This window comes from Pan paniscus, chromosome 9 (assembly GCF_029289425.2).
Source record: "Pan paniscus chromosome 9, NHGRI_mPanPan1-v2.0_pri, whole genome shotgun sequence".
In the NCBI taxonomy this organism is placed as follows: Eukaryota; Metazoa; Chordata; class Mammalia; order Primates; family Hominidae; genus Pan; species Pan paniscus.
The window spans coordinates 2,665,876-2,678,330 of record NC_073258.2 but is presented as its reverse complement, the minus strand read 5'-3'; the positions used below and the strand labels follow the sequence as shown (position 1 = coordinate 2,678,330).

The window sequence follows — 12,455 nt, the reverse complement described above, 5'->3', positions numbered from 1 at the left end:
TTTGCCATGCCGCTGCAAGGTCATAAAGTAGATAAAATTAGATAAAACCTAAGTTGCAATTCTGTTTTTCCTCAAAATCTAAGACATGTCACAAAATAATTTACTGCCTTTGTTTCTCTCTCTGGTAACATCTTCCCACCACATGTATTTCCCGCCTTAAAGAGATTAAAAGGCAATCACCCAAAACCAACAGTGGCTACCCGCTCTGGACCCCTTCCATGCTGTGTAAGCTTTGTACTGTCACTCTGCTCAATAAAACCTATAGTTTTTTTCTTCTCTTGGTCTGTGTCTCCATCACTCGCCGCGGGCAGCCGCCACACCCAATTCTTTGGTGTGGCTAAGGCAAGAACGTTTGGCATTACATCTAATCTCAGAACCAGCAGGACCGCGCCCCAGGTGAAGTCGCAGCAGCACCAGAAACATATACACTTTATTGACTGCCATTGTAGAAAAGCGTGTGAGGATAAAGGGCTGATGCAGGACTTGGCTGTGGGGACAGGGCGAGGAATGGAAGGTGGAGTACGTGGGATACAGGTCACGGGCAGAGCTCCTGGCCTCAATGATGCCTCCTGATCTATCGCTGGGCCTGGACGACCAACACTGGGATGATGACGAGCAGAATGGTCATGAAGATGCCCAAAATCAGGGCCCAGATGTTCAGGCACTTGGCGGTGGAGGCATAGGCCTGGGCCCCGGTCACGTCGCCAACCATCTTCCTGTCCCTAGACTGGGGGAGAGGAGATGGTGAGGGGACCAGGATCCCCCAGCTGAGAGCCGCGTGCTATGGCTCCAGCTCCTCACTGTCTCCTCCCTGCCCTGAGATCAGGGACCACCTCCTCCCCTTCCTCACCCGGGCTCAGACTCTCCAGGAGCCTCGGGGCTCATCCTCCTTCCGCCTTGGCCCCAGCACAGGCTGTTCTCCCCACCATGGGGTGAAGTCACCTGTGAGTTCCCTTCTCACTTTCTGGGAGAGCCTGGGTGCCAGTCTGGAAGGTGAGGGTGTAATTTCTTACTGGACTGTAGGGAGAATTGCTCTGGGCTAATGGATAGCCAGGGACAGACTCTGAGCCAGCCAGCCAGCCTCCTGGAGCCTCCTCCTAGACCTGCACTGGGCAGATTCCCCAAGCCACACACACACACAGATCACACAGACAAAGCTACTGGCGTGGGCACACACGGGACAGAGGTGCACACAAACTCACAGTCACAGGGACACACAAGTCCCCACCCCGGGCAGCATGTGGGCAGGTGAAGCCCCAGGCTCACCGGCACCCCCTGGATTTCTGCCAGGGCCATACGCACCTTCACGGAGTAGGCGAATGCTATGAAGCCCAGGCAGCAGGGGTTCATGAAGAGGGTGTTGAACAGGGACCAGACGACATGGTCGGGCACGGAGGTCTCGCTGCGGATGTGGATCACCGTGGACATCGGGGAAGCAGGGTTGTGGGGCGCCCCCAGCATAGCTACTTCCTGCTCCTCCTTGAGCATCTCGTAGTTGGGGGGCTGGCCGCTGTTGACAGGAGAGAAGGTTTGCACAATGTGGTTCATGGTGACCAGCGGTGATCGGGTTACCCGGGATGGTTCTCAGTGAGCCCTCCCTTTCCCCAGTAGTTCCGTTTTCTCAACAGTTTCCTCTTCCTGGCATTTGTCAAATGCAGAGCTGGCCAGGGCCAGATGAGGGCAGAACAAATTCCTGAGGATCAAATTACTTTAGGATAGGGAGGAAAGAGGGGCTGAGGGCTAAGAGGGGCTTCCTCTCTAGAGCCCAAGGGAGCACAAGTCTCATCTTGTTAGTGTTGTGGGGGTCCTGGAGACTTCCCCTGTGTTGGGAGTCTCCACACCCCAGGCCAGCAGCTGCAGGACCTCACTGTCCCGGTTCAGGGCTCCTGCCAGGCCTGTGCTGACGCCTCCACACTCCAGGCCCCACAACCGTTCCCCCAAAACCCTCACCTCTGCTGGGTGCCGTGGCTCACGCCTGTAATCCCAGCACTTTGGGAGGCCGAGGCGGGCGGATCACGAGGTCAGGAGATCGAGACCATCCTGGCTAACACGGTGAAACCCCGTCTCTACTAAATATACAAAAAAAAATTAGCCGGGTGTGATGGCGGGCACCTGTAGTCCCAGCTACTTGGGAGGCTGAGGTAGGAGAATGGCGTGAACCGGGGAGGCGGAGCTTGCAGTGAGCCAAGGTTGTGCCACTGCACTCCAGCCTGGGCAACAGAGCCAGACTCCGTCTCAAAAAAAAAAAAAGCCCTCATCTCACTTGTCACAGGCCTCATCTGCTGACATCCCTTGTCCTTTGCTGGGGTTGCAGTCCTGCTCCATGCGGGTTTGGGGGTTAAAGGTCCCCGTGTCTCCTGGTGCAGGTCAGTGGGCTGGCGGCCAATGTTGCCTGCCCCAAAGGAGCCCTCCAGGCCCAGGAACGGGGACTCTGGGGAGCACTGACAGAAGAGGGGGCTGTGGGATGCCAATAGCAGAGACCTGGACGGTGGAGTTAGGAGCCATGGCCCTTTCCCCTGGAGGCCCACCTGGGTGACGGCTCCCAGACCCGCTCCACACAGCCCAGCAGCACCCACGCTGCCCAGAGCTCTGGCTGGCTGGTCCCTGGGGCACCCTCCAGATTTCCAGGTTCTGATCATCTCTGCCTCTTCCCTGGGTCCTCACACGGGTGCCAGCTGCTTCCTGTAGTTGCCGCCTGTTTTTCCCATGAACCGGTGTTGCCTCTGAGCAGCTCCTGAGGTTACAGCCTCCCTGTGGAAACACCTTGTGTGGCCTCTGGGTTTCTTCCTGGACCTTCCTTGGCAGAGGCTATTGCAGCAAACTGAGCTGATGCTGTGCACTTGAGCTTGTCAGAGGGGGCAGTGTGGGTCACAGGGGCAGGAACGTGGCCTGCAGGCCTGTGTGCACCGCGACCTGCGACCTGTTTAATTCCTGATGTGCTACATGGGCCCATTTTCCTGGGCTTATTCTCCCACCAGGCCAGACTCCGCAGAGGACATTGCTGAGGGTGGAATTTACAGAGATGGGCAGCTGCTCACCCTGCTGTAGCCTTTCACCTCAGCGGGTGGTCAGGTCCACGTCAGTATTCCAGAGCTTACATGACGGTAGCGTGCAGCCGTGTAACTGCAGAGTGATGTGTTTGAGTAACGATGACTTTGGCTCTGTAAGATAAATTTTATTGATAATTTCTAAGATTCCTAAGATTTAACTTTAACAATGGCTGTGTCCACCATCGACTCACAGTGCTTCTCGATGTCGAACACCCTAAGTCCTCCTTCTGCTGGCTGGGGTGAGCTCTAAGGGCTTAGCCATGTCCAGGCCTCCACAGGCCTTCTATTCTGGGCCATGTCTCCCCCACACACAGAATGTCCTGGGATCTGTGTCTAGCTCTGCCGTGGGGACACCTCCCCTCTTCGTGGTCTGAAGCCCTCCTGCCTGGACTGGAGTGCTGACTGAAAACCAAAAATAAAAATCTAAGCCTCCCCTGCCCCCATGACTGAATGGAGCTCCCTTGGCCAAGGGGGTCCCAAACAAACCTGAAAAACTGAATTTACAGCCTCGAAGGGACAGGGAGGTTGGACAGGCCTACTTATATCCCCTCCCTGTGGAGTTTAGGCACAACCGACCAGCATTAACACTGAGATGGAGCTCATAGTACTGACAAAACAGACTCTTCGTAGCAATAAGGTACCAAATTCCAACTGACTATGGTACAGCGTCACATGACAGTGTAAACCCTAAATATCTGAGAAAGTTCTCAGTCGATTTAGGACCAAGGTTAAGGATGCGCGGGTGACACAGCCTCAGGAGGTCCTGACAGGGTGCGCAAGATGATCGGGGCACAGCTGGTTTTATACATTTCAGGGAGACATGGACATCAATATATGCACGACGCTCATTAGTGCAGTCTGGAAAGACGGGACAACTCGAAGTGGGGAGGGGGCTTCCAGGTCATAGGTTGAGAAGAGACAAAGGATCGCATTGTTTTGAGTTTCTGATGAGCCTTTGCAAAGGAAGCAATCAGATATGCATTATCTCAGCGAGCAAAAGGGTAAGTTTGAGTTCCATTTGTCTTCTGTCCACAAGGAAATTCCCTGTGGACACACTGTGAGGGAGGTAGGTAGCTTTTTGTTTCAGCAGCAGCCGTTTTTAGGAGTAGAACGGGAGGCAGGTGTCCCTAAGCAGTTCCCAGCTTGACGTCTCCTTTTGGTTCAGTGATTTCGGGGTCCCAATATTTATTTTCCTTTCACAACAAATAGCAGGCTCTGAAGGAAATAAAAATTATTTACCCCCAAAATATATGTATTTTTATTTTTGAGACGGGGCCTTACTGCGTTGCCCAGACTGGTCTCCAGCTCCTGGGCTCAAGTGATCCACCTGCCTCATCCTCCCAAAGTGCTGGTGTGAGCCACCATGCACAGCCTCAAAATATATTTATTTGGCATATTTTGAAATGGCCTTGCACAACTGTCTCTTATTAGGGAAATTTGCATTCTGGAGAGAATCTCCTTCCCTTTCTAGGTCTTTTCCTATAGAACAGACATTTAACTAAGAGCCCTTTTTAAGGGTGGAAAAGAGAGTTTTTTTATCATCCTTGTCTCCAGCCTGCCACCTGGAGGCCTCATCTGCATAACAAGCCCCTTGGCTTCCACAGCCCCGGTTATGTAAACTCAAGAATTTCTTTCGACTAACCAACTCTTTAGGCAAAGCTGAACTTTTATTTTTATTTTTATTTTTTTTGGAAACGGAGTCTCGCTCTGTCAACCAGGCCGGACTGCAGTGGCGCGATCTTGGCTCACTGCAACCTCCACCTCCCGGGTTCACGCCATTCTCCTGCCTCAGCCTCCCGAGTAGCTGGGACCACAGGCGCCCGCCACCACGCCTGGCTAATTTTTTGTATTTTTAGTAGAGACGGGGTTTCACCGTGTTAGCCAGGATGGTCTCGATCTCCTGACCTTGTGATCTGCCCGCCTCGGCCTCCCAAAGTGCTGGGATTACAGGCGTGAGCCACCGCGCCCGGCCCCAAAGCTGAACTCTTTAAGCCAGCTGCCCATCAGAAAATCTTTAAATCCACAAAATGAGACAGAATAATATGGAGCGGCTGCGGGAGAACAGAACATCCTAAGCAGCAGCCTCACATGACTAGCAAAAGAGACTGTCGAAGTTGCCGCAGAAGCGAGGGGCCGATGAGACCTTCAAAAGCAGCGTGGGCCAAGCTGGCTGAGACAGACCAGAGCCGCCACGGCGCTGAAGGTGACCTATGCGTCCCCAAGGGCCTCCTCATAGGAACACACTCAGCCCACACCCACCCGCACCGCGGCAGTTCCAGGAACACACAGATTTGCTGTAAACATGGCGGGCGCTCGGCCCAAGATGGCGGCCTCCGTGTGCGGCGGGTGGCGGGGGCCCCGGGTGCTGTCCTGGGGTCGAGAGCCGCCTTGCGCGGGGCGGGCCCTGCACACCTCCGCGGTCTGTAACAAGAACCGGCGGCCCGAGTCCGCGGAGGCCAGGGGGACAAGCCGGTGACCTATGAGGACGCACACGCGCCGCACTTCGTCGCCCGCCATGAGGGCCAGAGGTCGCTCACGCGGGGAACCCTGGTGCGGCGGAGCGAACGGTGGAGGATGCTTTCCGTCGCAAGTTCCTGTGGGGCACCTTCCCGGGCTGCCTGGCTGACCCGCTGGTTTTACAGTGCTGGGGTTGGAGATCTGTGCCCTGGTCCTGAGGCATTGCCTGCCCGCAAGTTCTGCTTCCTCGTGGGCTACAGTGAAACTTTGCTGTCCCACTTTTACAAATGTCCTCTGCCACTCCACCTCCAAACTGTGCCCTCAAAGGTTGTGTATAAGGACCTGTAGGACGATCCCTTTCTTTTGCATCAAGCTGTAGCCTGCAGAGAAGGGAAACGTGGGAAAGAAGTGGTACGCCGGGGGGAAAGGCGTCCCTCAAGAGGACTGAGGCATGGTCTCTCAGCTGCTATCCAATAAAGACCCTCTATGTTGTCTTGAAAAAAAAAATGCAAGGCACCTCAGTTCTGAGAAATCGTCACCTTCTTGCAAGAATCTTCATGATACTCCCCCCCTTGGTGAAAGAAACCCTGAAAGATGGAACCCCCACCCAAACCCCTTGCAAGTGACTCTCTCGAGTCTCCGCCCACACGGCCCTTTCTTGAGTGTGTACTTTTCACTTCTCTTTTTTTTCTTTCTTTCTTTTTTTTTTTTGAGAGGGAGCCTCGCTCTGTCACCCAGACTGGAGTGCAGTGGCGCGATCTCATCTCACTGCAACTTCTGCCTACCCGGTTCAAGTGATTCTCCTGCCTCAGCCTCCCGATTAGCTGGGATCACAGGCACGCACCACCGCGCCCGGCTAATTTTTGCATTTTTAGTAGAGACAGGGTTTCGCCATGTTGGCCAGGCCGATCTCGAACTCCTGACCTCAGGTGATACACCCGCCTCAGCCTCCCAAAGTGCTGAGATTACAGGCGCGAGCCACCGCGCCTGGCCTTCACTTTTCAACAAATCTCCCTACTTTCACTATTTTCGGTCTCATCCTTGAATTTTCTTCTCGTGCCAAGAGCCTGGACACCCGTGGGGGTCCAGGTCCCACTGGCAATTGGGGACCTCCCCAAGCCCACTGGTATCACTATGACCTGTGACCACACCCCTTTGAGATGTCTTGCCTTTCCTGGCAGAAGCAATGTACACCTTACTCGTGAGGACTAAACTCTGACTTTTTTATCTTGCCCAAGTTCCTATCAAAGGGGTCTGGGGAATTTACCTACAAATGGTAAATTCTCATCAGATGAGTTTTGGTTTTTGTTTGTTTTGTTTTTGTATTTTCAGTAGAGACAGATTTCACCACGTTGGCCAGGCTGGTCTCGAACTCTTGACCTCAGGTGATCTGCCTGCCTCGGCCTCCCAAAGTGCTGGGATTACAGGCATGAGCCACCATGCCCGGCCAACCAGATGAGTTTTATTTAACCCTATATATCGTGACTTACTTTCCAACCTGACTCTGGCATAACATTATGAAACAAGGAAGAAAATCAAAATACCCCAAAAACATGTTTCTTTGCCATATTTTGAAATGGCCCCTGCAAAGCTGTTCTTTGTGGGGGAAAATTTGCATCTGTAAAGAATCTCAGTTAACATAGCCAGATCTTTTTCTTCCAGACCCTCCCAATCCTGAAGAGATTAATTAAGATCTGAATAGGAAATATTGGTCACCTATTGTCTCTAAGGGCAGCCACTATAAGACTTCAAAAGAACTTTGGTTTCCACAATCTTTATTTTTTATTTATTTATTTTTTTGAGACGGAGTCTCTCGCTTTGTCACCCAGGCTGGAGTGCAATGGCATGATCTGATCTTGGCTCACTGCAACCTCCGCCTCCCGGGTTCAAGCGATTCTCCTGCCTCAGCCTCCTGAGTAGCTGGAATTTCAGGCACCCACCACCACGCCTGGCTAATTTTTGTATTTTTAGTAGAGATGGGGTTTCACCATGTTGGTCAGGGTGGTCACGAACTCCTGACCTCATGATTCGCCCGCCTCGGCCTCCCAAAGTGCTGAGATTACAGGCGTGAGCCACCACGCCTGGCCCTTTTTTTTTGAGATGGAGTTTTGCTCTTGTTGCCCAGGCTGGAGTGCAATGGCGCAATCTCGGCTCACCGCAACCTCCGCCTCCTGGGTTCAAGTGATTCTCATGCCTCAGCCTCCTGAGTAGCTGGGATTACAGGCATGCACCACCATGCCCAGCTAATTTTGTATTTTTAGTACAGACGGGGCTTCTCCATGTTGGTCACGCTGGTCTCGAACTCCTGACCTTGTGATCTGCCCGCCTTGGCCTCCCAAAGTGCTGGGATTACAGGCATGAGCCACCGCACCCGGCCATAATCTTGATCTTAACCTGAACACTCCTTTTCTGCCAATCCCAAGTCTTTAGACAAGCTCAACCAATTGTCAACAAGAAAATGTTTAAACTCACCTATAGCCTGGAACACCGCTGCCCCTCCCCCCACCCCCCCACCCCCAGCTTTGTGTTGTTCCGCCTTTCTGGACCAAACCAATGTATTTCTTAAATGTATTTGATTGATGCCTCATGTCTCCCTAAAATGTATAAAACCAAGCTGTGCCCTGAGCCCCTTGGGTATATGTTCTCAGGACCTCCTGAGGACCGCACCACAGGCCATGGTCACTCATATTTGGCTCAGAATAAATCTCTTCAAATATTTCACAGAGTTGGACTCTTTTCGTTGACACTTGTATTGATCTATGTCTTTGCCTGCAACTTCTGTCTCCCTACAATGTATAAAACCAAGCTGTAGCCCAGCCACCTTTGGCACGTTTGCTGGAACTCTGGAGGCTGTATCATGAGCCGTGGTCAGTCATATTCGCCGTAGGACAAACCTCTTTAAATACTTTACAGAGTTAGCTTTTTTCATCCTGACCAACATGGTGAAACCCCGTCTCGACTGCAAATACAAAAACTAGCCGGGCGTGGTGGCGGGAGCCCGTAGTGCCAGCGGCTCGGGAGGCTGAGGCAGGAGAATCGCTTGAACCCGGGAGGCGGAGGTTGCCGTGAGCCAAAATCACGCCACTGCACTCCAGCCTGGGCGACAGAGTGAGACTCTGTCTCACACACACACAAAAAAAACAAAAACAAAAGAAAAAAAGTCACCCCTCTGCTCACTGAGGTGAATGCATATCTGGTTGCCTCCTTTGGAGAAGCAAGTCAGAAACTCAAAAGAATGCAACCTTTGTCTCTTATCTACCTGCAACCAGGAGGCGCCTCCCTACTTCGAGTCTTCCCTGCCTTGCTTTGCATTGTCCTGCCTTTCCAGACTGAACCAATGTTCATCTTACATATGTTGACTGATGTCTCCTGTGTCCCTAGAATGTATAAAACCAAAGTGTGCTCCGACTACCTTGGGTACAGATCCTCAGGAGCTCCAGAGGCTGTCACAGGCACATCCTCAATCTTGGCAAAATAATCTAAATTAACCGAGACCTGTCTCAGATATTTGGGGTTCACAGGCTCAAGCACAGCAGCAAGGAACCCCCCCACCCAACCATCCCCTGCAGGTGGCGAGTGTGCGTCCTGGAGGAAGGAGGGCAGCTCGGTCCTGGGCACTCGGGAGTGTGGCCGACTGGGAGACGGGGAAGCTGAGCCTTCTGGCCCGGTGCAGTTGCCACCACTGCTCGGGGGAAGGCTTGGCAGAGGAGGTTGGGAGGGAGGATCCAGGGTCTATTGTTGGCACGTGGGTGGAGGTCCACAGAGCAGGAGTTGCGTGTGTGTGTCCAGAGCTGGGGACCAAGCCAATGTCTTTGGGGGGAAGTCTGGGCTGAAGACATAAATGTGAGTCGTCAGCACACACAGGCATCTACAGCCAGAGACAAGACCGGGGCGGACCTTGAGCCCTAAACAGGACCACTCACCACAGACATTCTGGGATCAGGGAGGGCAGCCGAGGAGGCTGAGGGGAGTGTCCACCACAGGAGGCCCACAGGCTCCCTGCATCCCGACACCAGTGTTAACAGCTGTTGCTGGTCCCTGGGGGTCCCCCTGCCGGCTCCTAACAGGCTGCACCCCCTGGCGTTCCCCCCATGTGGTTCTCTCCTTCTCTCGCGCGCCCTCCGACAGCCGCCCTCCCTGTCCCCGTTGCAGGGATGCCTGCGCTCCTAGGGCCTGGCGCTGGTGCTCCGAGAGTGTTAGGGGCAGAGTTGAGTTCTGGGAATGAAGAGGCTGCAGTTTCAGCAGCTCTGGTTCTGAGGAGGGGGCTCCTGTACATCCCTGAATTATGAGGCCCATGGCCCTGAGGCGGCACCTCCAACTCTTCTTGGCCTGGAGGGAGGGGGCTCTGGCCAGTGGTCTGCCCACTGCCCACTTGGCCAGCAGCCTTTGATGGGGGTGGGGGGATGGGTGGGGGTCTCTGCCACTGCCTGGCCGTAGCCTTCCAAGCGGGGGGCTCCCTGACAGGATGTCTGTCAGGAGGGACCCTGCTGGGTGGTCCAAGGCAGCCTCGGACAGGGGCTCCCTGGGGTGGGGGCTAAGGGGCGGGCCGCACCCTCGGCCCGCAGGCTGTAATTTGTGTTATATATAGCATTGAGGGGCTGGGCCGGGAGGGTGACAGGGCTATAAGTGAGCGGGTGCCCACCCTCCCAGCACCAGTCTGAGTGTGGAAGAGACGGCGCTGGAACCCATGGACACCGCGTATCCCCGCGAGGACCCCCGGGCCCCCACGCCCAGCAAGGCCGGTGCCCAAACAGCCCTCACGCTGGGGGCCCCGCACCCCCCGCCTCGAGACCACCTGATCTGGTCGGTGTTCAGCACCCTCTACCTGAACCTGTGTTGCCTCGGCTTCCTGGCGCTGGCCTACTCCATCAAGGTGGGCAGGGGCCCTACCGAGGTTGCAGGGGAGGCTCCGCTACTCCATCAAGGTGGGGTGAAGGGGGGAGGGATGGGGAGCTCCGTGGGGGGTCCTTGCCGTGCTGGGGGCGGCGGGGGGCTCTGCTTGTCCGTGGGGGGCTCTGTGGGCACCGCTGTCAGCATGGCCGGGAAAGAGCTCCTCACGAAGGCAAGGCCGGAGGGCTTCTCTGATAGACATGGGGCCTCTTCTTAAGGGGGTCTGGCCCATCCAAGAGCACAGAGGCCATTGGGAGGCACCCACAGAGGTCTCTGCAATCAAGAGGGGGTTCACATGCTGTGGGCTTCTGGAACAGAGGTCCCTTTGACTTCAGCTCCTGGCTGGCAGGGTGGGGGGTGTCTCAGCACCCTGGGAGACCCTCACCCATAGAGAGCTCTGATAGGCTGACACTGGCCTGGGATGGCCCCCGGGTCCATAGCTGGGGCCCCAAGGAGTATCTCCTCAGGCCACACCCCTCCATCCAGATTTTGGGTGCAGTAGGGGCCTTCCAGGTGCCCAGGGTGGGGGTGGGGAAGGGCCCCCAGGCCCCGAGGACACATAGAGATCTGGCCCTGTGGTCTGGTCTCTCTGCAGGCCCGAGATCAGAAGGTGGTTGGTGACCTGGAAGCGGCCCGGCGTTTTGGCTCCAAAGCCAAGTGCTACAACATCCTGGCCGCGATGTGGACGCTGGTGCCGCCACTGCTGCTCCTGGGGCTGGTGGTGACTGGTGCCCTGCACCTGGCCCGGCTGGCCAAGGACTCTGCCGCCTTCTTCAGCACCAAGTTTGATGACGCAGACTATGACTGATAGGCTAGGTCCTGATCTGGGGCACTAGCCCCAGGACACTGACCCCAGGCTGCTGCCCCTGGGGCCCAATACTGACTCCCCGGAGCCTGGCCCTCTTTCTGTGGGGCCTCCATCCCTGCCCCATCCTGATCCTGGGGCCCTCCAGCCCCAACATGGGCACCTAACGCTGAACCAGTCAGACCCTGGGGTCTTCACCCTAACCTGAGAGTTCCCGGGCCCTAACTCTGCCCCCGATCCCGCCCCTCCCTCCTCACACTCCAGGCCCCTCGCTTCCATGATTAAAAGTGCCTGGTTCCAGAAAGTGCCTCCTGGCCTCTTTCCTGCCTAGCGTGGGGGAAGGAGCTGCCCTAGGGACCACCAAAGCCAAATGCCACAGGGCCAGCCCCCAGAGTCAGTGGTGGGAGCGCCCCCCGCAGCTCAGCAGCCCTGCTTGGCCCCAACTGTCCCCTTCTCTCAGCCACTGGGCGGCCTGTGGCTTACGGGGCGGAGGCCCAGAGTATTTTAGACTAAGTTTGAGAGCCCAGGCCTTTGATCTCTGCTGCTCTGTGGTTTAGCGGCCTGGGCTGCAGAACATCATGGGTGCGTCCCAACCCCACGTGTGTCCACCCCATCTCTCTGTGCGCATGTGTGTGCGTGCTCAAAGTCTGCGTGAGAGTCCGTGCCTGTGCGTGGGCTCCATCTGCGGTCTGGTGTACACCTCCTTCCTTCTGGGTCATTCTGTCTGTCCCCGTGACCCTGCGTGCCCCCTTAATTCTGAGAAATCCCAGTCCCCACGGTGGTTTCCCTCCCTCCTGGGCCAGTGAGGGTGGCTGGAAAGGCAGGGCGGGGACGATCCCATGGGTGGGGCTGGACACACACACATACACGTGGGAAGGATAGCAGCTTCCCTTTCTCACACTCACTCACACACACACACACACACACACACACCCCAACCAAACTATATCCAGAAAGGCAGAAAATGGGCATGTGTGCAACATTCTCTGAGTCCCCTGGTGCTGGGTGCATGTTCTCATATTATTTTACCTGCGTTGTGTACCACAGCCTCCCCACACACCCACCACAGCCTGGTGATGGGAGAGGGCCAGGGACATGCACACTGTGAGGCTGCAGGGAGGCCCTGGGGCCTCGCTGAGGCCAGCCATTGCCGGGAGGTGGTGGTTAACAGCAGAGTGGCCCAGGGTTCTGAGTACCCCACTCCGGGGCCCTTCCCTTCCCGGGGAATCGCCGTTGCCTGCCTGCTCTTCCTG

The 12,455-nt window shown here is 55.6% G+C and overlaps 2 protein-coding genes and 1 pseudogene across 2 annotated transcripts; 2 read left to right on the top strand and 1 right to left on the bottom strand.

The window, feature by feature from the left end:
* Positions 1-397: 397 nt before the first annotated feature.
* On the bottom strand, positions 398-4,625 carry IFITM2 (interferon induced transmembrane protein 2). The gene is made up of 2 exons (XM_003806009.6): positions 1,303-4,625; positions 398-727 (listed from the first exon to the last, which is right to left on the bottom strand). The coding sequence occupies exons 1-2, from the start codon at positions 1,546-1,548 to the stop codon at positions 575-577; spliced, it is 399 nt and encodes a 132-aa protein (XP_003806057.3). The 5' UTR covers positions 1,549-4,625; the 3' UTR covers positions 398-574.
* A 689-nt stretch (positions 4,626-5,314) lies between these two features.
* On the top strand, positions 5,315-7,878 carry LOC117978580 (small ribosomal subunit protein uS3m-like; annotated as a pseudogene).
* Positions 7,879-10,158: 2,280 nt separating this feature from the next.
* IFITM5 (interferon induced transmembrane protein 5) lies at positions 10,159-11,506 on the top strand. Its single transcript, XM_055093884.3, has 2 exons — positions 10,159-10,380; positions 10,993-11,506. Exons 1-2 carry the CDS (start codon positions 10,195-10,197, stop codon positions 11,203-11,205), a joined length of 399 nt encoding a protein of 132 aa, XP_054949859.1. The 5' UTR covers positions 10,159-10,194; the 3' UTR covers positions 11,206-11,506.
* Positions 11,507-12,455: the final 949 nt, after the last annotated feature.